Here is a 13,728-nt window from a genome sequence, read left to right as displayed (position 1 = left end):
AATTTAAGGCACTGTATGAATCCTCTGGAGCTCACCTACGAACTGCCGGTTGAAAGATCATTACGATTAATGGATCTTCGACTGTATGTGCTACCATATCACATCTGTTGGTCCTACGAGCCCAGGGGAAAGAAACCTCTTCTACCATTCAACTCTGCACATTCCAAGCTTGTAAAAAGAGGTATAGTAAGGTCATGCCTTAAGAACTCTATTAGCAAGTCATGCTTACATTCAATGCAGACCAGCTTCGACGTACATCAAGGCTAAGGTCCGCTGGATATCCTCTACCCATAGTGACGTCGGTAACCGAGGTTCTTCTCAGAGAAATCAAACTCGGGAGCGCCACAAAAATACCCAGAGACAGGACAACCAGACCGGTAGTCGTGCCATATATGCATAATCTATCTCATGGTCTAAAGATAATAGCAAACAGAGTAAATCTGAATGTAGTGTTTTCAGCACCACACAAACTTCACAGCCTCTGCAAAAAAGTAAAAACCTCCTCAATCAGCACCGTCAGCTGCGCAAAGAAACACAGATCCAACTTTGTCCCATGTGTCGAAGGGGTAGTCTATTCGTTTCCCCTTTTCTGTGGAAAAGAGTACATTGGAGAGACGGGGCGGTGTTTAAACGACCACCTTAGAGAGCACAACAACAACATGGCCAATGCCAACTCCGGTCACCTAGGTATTCACTGTAGGGATTGTGGCTGTTTTGCTTGACTGGACAACCGTGCTGTGTTAGGCAGGAGTAAAAACCAGCTCACCCGAGAAAATATAAAAGCTGAGAACATTGCAAGACGGGAAGCCCAGTGCGTTAGCACTCCGTCCTTAGCTTTATCGGAGAAAGAACTACATTATTTAGACAGAAGGAGTTTAAGACAGTAAGCCAGTATAACCACTGATTTTTGTTTACATCTGATATTATTTAACAACTATACTTCGTCTCACCTTAGTATGGACTATTGTTAGCCGCGCGTGCTAAAAGCGCGAGCTAGTCGCTTTCAATGAAGCCGCGGCGGCTGCACGAGTGCTCGTGCAGCAAGTTCTCTAGCCAAGGCTGTCAAGGTTGGCCGCTCGCTCTAGCACAGCCTTCGCGGTTGGTCCATGCTAGGGTGAGACGAAGTATAATTATGCAACTCTTGGACTTTTTGCATCATTCAAACTATTTACGCCGAGAGTTTAGTCGACAGTAGGCCAGCATATCACCTGGTTTATACTTGTTCGTGATTAATTTTCTAATTATTTTTGTCATTTTTGTAACTCTTGGACTCTGGTGTATTAGTATTATTCCCCTTTATTTTCCTTTTCTTTGTCTTCTATTCATCTGTTTTCCTTTTCTTTTTCTTTCGCCTTCCCCCCTTTGCCTTGTCTTTCCCCTTTTCTTCCTTGGCAACCTATTCCTTGGGGTCGAAGAAGAGGAAGTTTGAAATACCATTCAGTTGATAGTTCAGCGCTGTGTGGGTGTATTTTTTTGTGTGTTTGGATTTGGAATAACTGGTCTACTTGCGCTGGTTCGTAACGATGCCTCGGGCTACCGCTTCTTTTCTCGTCGGGTTTGAAAACCATCTTTCGGGTCCTCACCGCTGCAAAGGCTGTGCGCTGACTACAGGCTCCCCGAGAAATGCTCTGTGCTACCAGGTCCTCGCCCTCTAAATCTGCGACCGGGCACTTTATGGATCCGTCATCGAACTCGCTGTCTTTGTGAGTATGAAGGAAACTATGCCTTAACTCTCAGGCACAAAAAGCGGCCCGCGGGTCCTGGTGCCTATCCTACTGCCAACGTTAATCATAGCCACGCGCTCGGATTGGCAAAGTAGAAAACACGTACCTATTGTTAGTGTTCGGCTATTCTCATGACCGTAGTGGATGGACACGAGCCACAACCCTGACGTCCTCTGAGGCATTGATTGTTACGAACCGAGGTCACACTGTTCTTGTGTCTGATCCACAAGCCGCGCTCGACTGTCATCAGACGGGTGGTTTCGATCAACGTTATTAGATTAGCTCAGTTACAGAACTGCTCATCGGCGCTTCTTGCAAAGGCAGTACCCCCCACCCTCTCCTCGGTTCGCCTCCTGTCGCTCGAAGCGCCAATCTTTTGGAGGCGGCCGTTGCAGTGACTATAGTTCGATAGGGTGTGCGTAATGCTGCGTGGTGAGGACCGGCAAAGAAAACTTGGATTGAGCGCGTTGGTAATATATTGTAGTGGAGACGCTGAGTGCGGGGTGAACGGAACGCGACGGAACAGCCCGCACCACGAGCGTTCAAAACTAAACAAAAAAACATAAAAGAGGAGCAACCGGCACGCGACGAAGGGAACGCTCGTCGTGCTCGTGCGTGTGCGCTCGGCAGTTGGAAGCCAACCACCGAAGATGTCGGACCTCTCTGTGCGGTGATTAAACAAGTTAAAAAGGAAAGCAGAAATTGTAACAATATTCAAAAATACGAAAGAGTGAGACAAAGAGGAGGGACAGGACAAACATCTTTCTGTCCTGTACGTCCTCCTTGTCTAACTCTTTCGTATTTCTGAATCTGTGAAGCAATATCGTCGGGATCGTCGTCACCTCACTCATTCATCGAAATTTCGGAAACCATGTGGACACGGTGGATCGCTCACGACAAGAACAAGGCAAGGTAAAGAGAAAAATGTCAAAATCGACGCGGGAAAATAAACCGCGCAGAAGAGGAAACCGGCTGGACGTAAGACATGCATTTTCCATCGTCAGAAAGCCAGCCCGACCAGTGGCACCACCATGTCTCCAATCGGCAGGGTGATCAAGCTGCTCGATTACAAGCTCGACCGCAAGCTGCGAGACACCAAGGCCCTTTTTCGCGAAGACCTCCGCCCGGCCAACACCGGCGCCAATCCCTGGAGCTCCACCCCGGGGTTGATGAACTCCCTGTGTCACGGGAAATTCGGCCGAATCTTTTGCAAGCTGGACACGCAGGGAACCCCCGCCAGATGCCCGAGACTGGCCTGCTAGAAGTCAGCAACGCATGGCGGCACAGCGAACACCACCGTCGCGAGGGCTCTGCTAGGCCTGATGCTCTTCTCACTCTTCACCATCCTAATATCATCGTGATCATTCACATATATTTACAATACCATTTCATGATCATTACATGCGGCGCCGCAAGCCTTCAAAGTGTGGGCGATTTGCTTTTCTGCGGCGGCGCGGCTCTTCTGAGCTAAAATAAATATAATAAGCTGAACTACGTTATTCCTTTCCCCTGTTTTGTTTTTGGTTCCCACCAACACCGCGAAAACAAAGACGGAAACGTGTAACAAGCAGCTGAAAAAAAAAAGTGAAGTCTTTTTTGTTTTAGCTAGTTTTGTCGTATTGCTTTCGCTTTGTTTGTTGTGGACTCAACACCGACGGCGACCACCACCTGCGCAACAATGGTTGTCGTTAAAGGAGTTTCTTCACTGGACGTTTTGTATCTTTGTGTCGACTGCTAACTTCTTTGTTTTATTCGCAGTTGTTCGCGACTGTTCCCCATTTCTTTTTATTTTCGTATTTCCTGCAAAGTTCGGAAAGTGTTTGCACGGTCATTTTTCTCGTTACGTTTTGTGTTTGTTATACTGCAGCGGCTGGTGCGCTTTTTCTGGTAATCTTGACATGTTGTTTGAACCCCCTTTTAGCTAAGAAATGAGGACCACTCAGTTTGTAACGGATTAAGAGTGACCTCTTACAATTTAGTTCGAGTAGCTAAACGCCTTTTCCGTTTCGCACACGCGTTTCAAACGCGTTTGATCCTTTGAGTGGCGTTTGAGACCGCTAAATAAACTGCGCTATCTTTGTTTCTGCGCGCGTTGTTATTTTTTCTTCAATTGCAGTTAGGATCAGTGGATTCCGCTTTGCAAGTGCACTGACCGTAATGAGGTGTTTTAGCTGTTGGGGTGGCGAAGCCGGGCTCTCAAAGCTCAAGGACGTCGCGGAGCCTATAATTGACCATTGCGTCGTCTGCTTCCGTAAACTCCGAGTCTCCTAGAGGCGCTACTGTCGCGTTCGCCGCCGCTCCAATGGGTTTTGGGAGGACTTTCCTGTATTGGCGAAGCTATATGGTATTTGATGCATCTGCGTTGCCGTGCTTTAATTTATGTCTTATATCTGAGGCGGGTCCGCTTTGACATTGAGCGCCCCGCCGGCTCCCGTGACGAAGCATCCGCGTTTATGTGCTTTTGGCTAATGGGAATTTACCTGCCTTTTTGCTGCTACAGACGGTTGCAGACAATTCCTGCTTCGCTCCAAGGGACAGTTGATGCTTTCGCATTGAAATGTAATTCGCCGCGTTATTCAACCGAGTGGAGTCAATTACATTAGTGGAGTGGCTCGAATTCGCTGGTGCTACGCTGCACTGGGACACCGCGTAATGTTTGGGCCGGCGCTACGCAATATTGTGATCTTCGCGGCCGTGTGGGTACAGACAACGCGAGTGGCGCTGAGGTTGATATACCGAGCCTGCTAAGTTTGGCAGAGGACGTATGAAGCGTTCGCAATTGCGCTGTTGTCGCAGCTGGCTGGTAGAAGAGAAAACAAGAAGGAAGCAAAATGTATCCAGCGGGCTGTCAGATCATCCGGTGCAGTCCATTTGCCGTCCTGACAGTGCCACCCCCTTCAATTTTCAGCAGTCTCAGGTAAGATGCTTTCAAAGATGAAATCGTTACAGTTACTTTAAAACGTAGCGAAGTTAGCGTTACAGTTACTTGTACAAAATGGTAATTATAATTAGCGTGCCTTTTAAAACGTAATGGCGATACATTTTAGCAGCTTTACTCGATGCAAAAAATGCACTGTTCACTGCCATTATGCCGCGCGCGTAGCTGGCCATGGTAGGCAGCACCGCCGTGGCCTCACGGTGATCGTGCTCGCTTCCAACGTTAAGAGCCAGGGTTCAATTCCTGAGAGCGACGCGTCTTTTATTTATTCTTGAAATCTAATGTTCTGGTAAATTCGAAACTATGTTGCGTGTTTGAAGTCAGAATGTTCAACGCGCCGAATCTTCCAAGCCGATTGTTCCAGAAGACCACGTGTGTATAAAAGTGGCTCCGCGTGGCGAACCGGAGTCAGGCTCGCCCCAGCGTGCGGTCCTGCTGTTCGCCGCCATCGACGCTCGCGACGCAATATTGTTATCGTCTGTTCTCTTTTTGTTATGGGTACAAGTTCGCCCCATGAAACGTTTAGCGTGTTTAAGTTTTCGTCGCCTTATCAATTGTCATTCGTGACATTTTGGTGGAGGTGCTGCGTATCGCTTTCTATGCCCGTGAACCATACCCCTTCGAAGGCATCCCGGCCAAGTGAGGTGCTCAGCCCCGGAAGACTATCCTTCTCCGAAGACGCCGAAGCCCGAACAAGACGTCGTACCAGAGGTCAGTCTCCCGAAGTTGGTCCCTTGCCCGAGAACCGGAAGAAGATCCCGACCATGACCACCCCGCCCGTCGTTGTCCTACCCTTTGCTGCCCGTTCGCCCCCGTACTTCCATGGTTAGCCTTATGAAGACGCCGAGGACTGGCTACAGCAGTACTAGCGAGTGGCCCAGCACAACCGATGGACGGAAGAACAGCGCTTGCAGAATCTTTACTTCGCGCTCGAAGGAACGGCCAGGTCCTGGTTCGAAAATCGCAAAACTTCTTTGACCTTGCGGACCGCCTTGAAGGATCCGCTAAGGCGGACGTTCAGCAACCAATATCGACGGGAGAGGGCCGAGGACCTTCTTAGATGTAGGATCAAGGGCGCAAACGAGACAGTCACCAGTTTCGTCGAGCATGTTCTGCGTCTGGTCGCTCGTGCCGACCTTCAAGCCACCGACGAAAAGAAGCTGTGGATCCTGATGCGATGTGTAAAGGATGACATCTTCGGCGGTCTTGTCCTCAACACCCCCCCCCCCCCCCCTCCACCGTCGAAGATTTCGTCGAGGAAGCCGAGAAAATCGAACATGCCCTTCAAGCGCGGGCCTCCCATTACCAGTGACTTCCAGCTGGAACATCCCGGACCTCCGAAAGATCATCCGGGACGTTGTGCGGGAGGAAATCCCGAAGCTTCTACCTGCTTCTGTAAGCCCGGCTTCGTCCTCAATCGCCGAGATTGTCCGGGTAGAAATTCAGCAGGCGCTGCAGCCAGAAGTCGTTGTCAGCGCCGCTCCCGAACTACCGACACTGAGCTACGCCGCAGCTACCCGACGACCACCGCTCCCTGCTCACCCGTATACGCCGCCACCCCGACGTGAACCTCCAGCGCCGCAGTGTTCCCGACGCCAGGAAGATCGGGCGCACGTCCGCCCAGAAGAAACTGCGCCACGAAAGACCGACGTGTGGAGGACGGCCGATTGACTCCCGTTGCGCTGTCACTGCGGTGAAGCCGAACACATTTACCGTCGATGCCCCTACCGACAACTGGGGCTGCGCGGGTTCCACTCGAACAACCCGCGCCCAAAGTACGTACAGAGTACAGAGTCTCCGTTAAAGAAATGGAGGTGATGTTGAAGAGACGCTGAACGACGAGATAATCCAGCCCTCAAGCAGTCCGTGGGCCTCTCCAGTCGTACTGGTCAAGAAGAACGACGGAACGCTTAGGTTCTGCTTGAACTACCGGCAGCTGAACGCGGAGACGAAGAAAGACGTCTATCCACTCCCCCGTATAGACGACACGTTAGACCGGCTGCGCCACTCTCGATACTTTTCACCGATGGACATAAAGAGCAGCTACTGGCAGATCGAAGTCGACGAACGGGACCGAGAAAAGACAGCTTTGTCACGCCGAATGGACTGTACGAGTTCAAGGTAATGCCCTCCGGACTATGAACGGCGCCAGCAACTTTACAGCGTGTCGGCGTGTCCTCCCAGCTTTGGAAGGACACGCCTCCAACGATGACCAAACTCACAGGAAGCTATTAGGTGGAAAGGGCAGTTGATTTGGCGCCAACAGCTTTTTTGGCCGCCCTCCGGGTCCTTCCCACCGACCGCGGCCTCTATTTACGGCTTCAATTGGAAGTTTCTCATTTGGCTGGCTTGAGCCGGCATGTCGCCTCCCCTTCTTCACGCCTATAGCTCTATGATCCCCACAGCGGCGCTTGCCTTTCGTCAGCGTCACCGCCATCGCCTCTTGTAGCGCCGCACAACGAGACCGACGTTAGCAGGCGCCCACGCGAAGACGGACGCGACCGCCGTCTGCTCTCGTCTAGCTTCCGCGTGTTCGCCGCTTGGGGCGGGGCGGGCATCCACTAATGATGACGTCATGCGGCAAGGCCTTGCCTTCAAGGTGGTATTCGCTACGCGCCGAAAGCTGGGAAGGCAGCGTCTCGCTTCGGCGTTCCAAAAGGCACTTGCCACAAAAGACACGTGAAAAAGAAGAAAAGAATTCGTAACTTTTAAACAAATGGCTCGAAGTAGCAAGCGCTGTCCCCGCGCATGCGTAAACGGTATCGGTAAAGAAATAATGCGACGCCTATCGCCTGACCTCCTACCCAATGATTTTTCGAATGTGGCTGGCACCGTGGGCTTTACGCCAGCCTATGTGGCCACACTACCCTATATTAGAGCACTGCACTATAGTATTATAAATTCCCAAGTTCTTTTTTTTTATAGGTTCTAGAAAAAGGCTTGGTTGCAGACGCAACCATTTTTTAGTATTTTATTTTCTGGTAAAAAAAAATTATATTGATTTCTCTACCATGCAATTATTTCCTTTTGTACAGGATCTAAGAGCTGTAATGTGGTTTACGTTTTTTGTTCTTTTTTTTTTTCTGAAACGTTCACTACGTCAAGGATGGATTGACATGTAGACTTCTGCTACCCTTCCGTAAAAAAAAAAAAAAAAAAGTTTTCGTTTTTTTTATTAGCGTTTGTGAGGTTTCAGAAAAGCTTTCACTCACCTTCGGGGTTAGAGGCCTGGAATTGGTAAAAAGAAATAACGTATTGTTACGGATATTCAGTAATATATTTTGCATGCTAAACGTGTTAAAGGGATAATGTTAGGAGGGAACAGCGCAAAAAGGACGTAAGACGAGGTCGAAGAAACACACAGACAGGGCGCTGGCAGAAAAGGGCCCGATGTAAGAGAAATTAACTGCATCAAGGCATGTAGTTGGGCTAGTTGGTGGTACATAATGTTAGGAGGGAACAGCGCAAAAAGGACGTAAGACGAGGTCGAAGAAACACACAGACAGCGCCCTGTCTGTGTGTTTCTTCGACCTCGTCTTACGTCCTTTTTGCGCTGTTCCCTCCTAACATTATGTACCACCAACTAGCCCAACTACATGCCTTGATGTGTTAAAGGGACCATGAAGGCAGTTTCGAAGTTTTATTCGACGACTGAAATGGATGTCAGGCACGTCTCAGATACTGTCGATCAAGTTCTAGCCCGAACAAAAGTTTGGGTGCCGCACCAATCGAGCAAACAGGCGCGGTAATAATAGCGCCGGGAACGATGCCTGAGACCCCACCGAGGCGGCGGCAGAAAGGAGAACTAAAGTGCGCCGTCGAAGCGTGACGACAACGGGCTCCTCGTCTGGCGATTGGTTCAAACGATAGACGCGCACTTGGTTTCGATTTCGGTGGTGAGATGGGATGAAAAAAGTTTATTTGAATGTTGGATAATCTTTTGAAGTTGTAGTTGGGAATTAATAGGTCTCATACCGTGTATAAAAGCATAATCTGAAGCGATCCCTCCGTTTGTCACTGGTTGAACGCATCCCGCACTGCTACCTCGGGTGCGTAACAAGCATCGAGCAACCATGGACAAAAAAGAAAAAGAGGTACGAGCGCCGGGGGCGGCGAACTTTTGGTTTTGGTTTCGTGCGTCGTCTCGTGTTCGCTTTGCGAACTGGTGTCTCACCAATCATGCCGCGTTTATGTGCAGTAGTAGGTTGCGCGTAAGGTCGGCTAAAGACGTGCGGTCGATCGGGCGATGTTAGTTTGCATAAACTGCCGATTGATGCAGCAATGCGCAGCATTTGGTTGCGCGCCGTCGTCTTGCGCAGAGCTGTGGACAGCGGTGTCAGGATTTGTTCGTTGCATTTCCGACCAGAAGACTTTGAGCACCACCTTCACGTCAGCCGGAGTCTGGGTAAAAGTGGGCCGGGGAGTCGCTCTGGGGAGGCGGCGACCGAGCAGTTGGTGGTAGGTCTGGGGCGCCCTCGTAAAGCGCCAATCTAGAGTTCTGCGTCCTTAGCAGCATCTCCCGTTCAGTCGGCGTGAGGTCGCTGAACGAAAGCTCAAACTCGTTTGCGAGCGCGGCGTTGTCGTCCATTTCTTCCAGGTTTTCTTCACATACCGCCGTGCACTAGAGCGAACCACGGGAACCACACTGAGTTTGCACTAAATCCTACCGATGCCGACAGCGCTCCTTGACGTCACTTCTCCTTCCAGAGACGAAAAAGGGAAGAAATCGGAATGTTTGTTTTGGTTTCGCAAATTTATTTTCTGGTACAGAAGTAAGAGTCACAACGTTCTAGAAAAAATTGTGTGGCATGCCAGGACCCCCAATGCTTCCAAAAACACCTTTTAAAAAAAATGCCTTCATGGTGCCTTTAAGGATATCATCGTACTTAAATGTTTCTTCCACTAAAAACGGATAGTTATACGTCCTATATCCAGGAAGTAAGTTGTTCTTTTTGTAGTAAGGAACTCATCAAACGTATATGAAATGCCTTATTTTGAATACATTTCGCATGATCGAATTAGATCGCATATCTTGCGATCCAATTCATTTTGATGTTTAGGAATGCGTTTGGTTAACATTTTTAGTGCAGTTTGCAGGAGTCCTGAGTCAAGATCTCGGGCTTCATTGTGAAAACAATGAATCTGCTGAACTGTTTTGTAACATTTTCGTAAATATATCACAGGTGATTGCCATACGACGGCGGGGCCAGAGGGCAGCTTTCCTTACGGCCTTTGGTCTCTCTTAGTACCACTAAATAAGCTTCGCTTCAGAGTAATGACACTTGGCCATATTGCGCCCTAAAATCAAGGTTGCCTGTTATCTGAAGCTTTATCTGAAATCTTAGGAAACGCTTTTCCGCCCTCCACAAATGTTTAAACAGCTCGCGACGGATCAAAGCAATATTACATGAGCTTCCTGACACCAAATCTAATGCTGAGGAAGTCACACTTTTGAATAATGACGATCGGCAGTTGCGTCTGCTCTGCGTACGAACCAAAATGGTGGCGCCCACGGCAATGTCGGGGAACAGAGTGCCTATACTCTAAGCGCAGCTCATTTAGTGGCTCTAGTCTCTCCCAGAAGCATTACGCTTTTTTTTTTCTTGCCCCGTTGGGACGCGTCCAGACTACCCCCCGAGTGCTGCCTGAATCACCCTTGAACACTGTTCCGACGATAGTGTTTCAAATTTGTACCAATGTACTCATCTTAAACCGAATAAAACTTTCATAGCACGTCTCGCGTGTTAGGCATGTTACCATTAACCGAAGTACCAAGATTAGTTTTAGGGACGGCTTTAAAAGAAATCGATTCAACTTACGAGAGCCACAGAAAAGACAACGAAGCAGTGCAGCAGTGCTTGGACAATCATGATTCTACTGCGATCGCTCAGCATAACACACTTACGGCACCAACGCTGAAGGGCCAGAAGAAATCAGTCGGTGTACCCTCCGCATTTATAGAGCCTCACATCATTGCCCACTCTGCAGCTGTGAAATTATAAGTCAATGCGCTTTGAAAAAAAAAAAAAAGAAAAGGAAAAAAATCGCAGATGCGACCATTGCTCATGCGTAGAACCCAGATCCACATCGCCACCGCAGCGCCTGTTGCTCTTTAAATGCCGCCCTACGACCGGCACTTGCACTAAATGCTTCGTGCAGAGTCTTAAATTTCCGTTCAACTCATTACGCCCCAAACCCCAGTGTAATGAATGACTCGTGAGTCGCCGAGTTACGGGTATTTATTACTAGCGTTTTAAAGAGGCTAAAGGTTTAGGAGAAGCAGAAATACTGAATTTATACGTGGATGTTTCAATACTGAACAAACGCGGATGTTTTAGAATAATGCACAAACGCGGATGTTTTCATGTCAAGGGCACTAACACCACATAACTTCATTGCTATCTTTTTTTCTTTTGCTACCGGAAATTATTATAGAGATTACACTAAACTCCCCCAGCTTTCTTGCCCATGAGCTCATTGTGCCCTCTCTCGCCTTCTCTCCGTAAAACACTGTAAAAGATTAATTTCAGTCGAAAAGCTGTGCACATCTTAAATTTCCCCGGTATACCCATAGACAACAGTAATAAAATAAAATAATATCTTTCCCCTACAAGCAAGAAACCTAATATTCCTGGAGATTGAATAGCGTAGAACTCACATCACGCATCTAAATTCAAAAGTTACTATTACCAGGGATATAGTTTGTTCCTCGAGATCTTCTCCAGTATTACCCATGTATACCCCATTGTTTCGACGAACGTACGTTCTTCCTGCTCAAAGGTCTTTGGGCAGAAACCCGTGTTAGACGATTGTACCGTCTCTGTACAATTGCATACAGCTGAGAGAACTTCTCTATATCACCTAATTAATCACGTGTCACGTCACTAAAGAGGAGCCAAATCGTTAAAATAGCGAAATTACGTTCTCCAATCTTAATTTCTGTACTAACGGGCATGCTTCCTGCCCAAGACCTAGAACCGCGACTAGTGTCCAAACCCAGTTAGATATAGTACCTTCCCAGTCAAATAGCATCCGGCTGAGAGCAATCGTCTATATTGCCTATTTACTCACGTGTTACGTCATTAAAGAGAAGCCGAATTGTTAAAACTGCGAAATTACGTTCTCCAAGCTCAAGTCTTGGATAAACCTGCATGCTTCCTACCCAAAAGCTAGAATCTTGAGTAGTGTAAATCCTCATAGTCCAAAATCGTTCTGCTACACTACAGATTATAACATGTACATACTTGCGGAAGCTGCGCATATATATACCGACGGATCAGGATTTGTTATCCGTTCTCTAGAACGAGCTGAGTCCTTCAAACTCTCAAGACAAGTTTCATCCACTGCAGCTGAACTCCATGGCAATAAAAAAGCACTGCAGCAGATTCTGGACTGCAGTCTACGACAAAAATGGGTCATCCTTTTAGACTCACAATCAGAACTGCAATGCTTAAAACGTCCTCAGCAAATCAACTAATCTGGCACTCGTTTCTGAACTTCTATTTATTTATGTCACGGCAGCAAACAATGAAAAATACATTTCGTTTCAGTGGGTGTCAGGTCACTGTGGTCTTCCTGGGGAAAACGCACACAGGCTGCGGCTGCTTGCGGACATAGTATTTATGAAGACATACCGTTCACCGAAGTGGACAGCTTTCAACTGATTAAAACATTAGAAAAAATATTTTCCTTGAGACCTGGACATCTACATATTACCACACTGTCCTTCATCGCATTAACACTCTTTAACAATACTTGCTGTAAAGGGCCTCCCAAGAGATCTAGACACCCTTCTGCATCGGCTAAGACTTAACGTATCCTACACAAATAAGCACAAATACAAATTAGGATTTATATGCAGCCCTAAACGCAGTGCATGTAGTATACCAGAAGATAGGGAACATTTCATTTCCGACTGTCCACTCTAGAGCACCGAACGTGCGGAGCTCCAGAATTTCACGCCAAGTCACCGTACTAACGACACGAGCATATCATCGATTTTAGACCACTTGTCGTAGCCATGTGTCCAGCGCAACGCCTTTTAGAGCACTTCAGCATTTCTTAAAAATGCAGGCATGGCACAGAGATCTTAGCGATAAAACCTGCTACACTATAATTTTATCCTAACGATAATAGTGTCAGTAAGTGTTCTATGAATATTTGTGACTGTAACTTATTCCCGTATATGTGAAAGTGACAATTAATCTGTGACAATTAAAGTGTTCTGACTGACCGCACAGAGAGACGTCGCCGGTTGAAATATGTGGGCGGTTACGCCGAAGTGTGTGTCCCGCTTCTCTCTCTCTTTTCCCTTCTCCTTTTCTTCTGGCACTCTTTTATCCCTTTTCATATTCCCTAATAGAATATCCATTCGAGGGTATTCCTTAACTTACCTTTTTGTTCTCTCTACCTTTCTGTATAAAAAGAAAAAAAATCTCGACGGTTGGATTTGGTGTAAAAAGTAGGCGAATAATTGTTTTGACAAGCACGTAGCTTGCACTTGTGGAGGTGAAAAGCCTGTCCTTGTTCTCTTCTTGCCCGTAGCCCATACATTTCACTGTCATCTTTAAGCGTGAATGAAGGACTATGACGTCAATTTTGTTGTGTGTGCTCGTGCACACTGGCTGTTGCTGCCTTGTGCAAAGGTCGTGCGCCACTTATAATGGACTCTAAATTGTTTGGTTCACTATCTCTTTAAGGGTGAACAGAGTACATGCTGCTTGTTCCGGCCATCGCCCTTAAGACGACTACTGGGTACCACCGCTATGCCCGAGTCGCACTAGAGCGACAAACAGATGCAACATACACCGACAAGCTTCAAGCCCATGCATCGCGCACGTGAAGGTATCTTTGGCAGGCTTGCAATCGCTTCTGCTTACTTCACGAGCAGCGAGACTGCAAGTCTACGACCACCGCGTGCATGCTGCACGTGTTTAAGCTATGGCTTGAGGCTTGTCGGCGTCGGTTGTTCCTGTTTGACGCTCTACTGGGACTCGTACATTAGTACGCGCCGAGTAAGGAACAGATGCAGGTACATGCTACATTTAAATGAACGCGACAATAGTG

General features: G+C 47.8%; 1 protein-coding gene across 1 annotated transcript in view; it reads right to left on the bottom strand.

The window, feature by feature from the left end:
- LOC115310032 overlaps positions 1 to 10,556 on the bottom strand; it is a 49,054-nt gene extending 38,498 nt beyond the window's left edge. Inside the window, exons 1-2 of the mRNA XM_040211974.1 lie at positions 10,482 to 10,556; positions 7,875 to 7,890 (exon numbers count right to left, since the gene is read on the bottom strand). Of these exons, the coding sequence (XP_040067908.1) occupies positions 7,875 to 7,890; positions 10,482 to 10,556 (91 nt within the window). The remainder of the gene's footprint in view (positions 1 to 7,874; positions 7,891 to 10,481) is intronic.
- Positions 10,557 to 13,728: the final 3,172 nt, after the last annotated feature.

Source organism: Ixodes scapularis, unplaced genomic scaffold, assembly GCF_016920785.2.
Source record: "Ixodes scapularis isolate PalLabHiFi unplaced genomic scaffold, ASM1692078v2 PGA_scaffold13__105_contigs__length_92229423, whole genome shotgun sequence".
NCBI lineage: Eukaryota > Metazoa > Arthropoda > Arachnida > Ixodida > Ixodidae > Ixodes > Ixodes scapularis.
The sequence above is the reverse complement of the archived record's forward strand: the minus strand, read 5'-3'. Positions and strand labels throughout refer to the sequence as shown.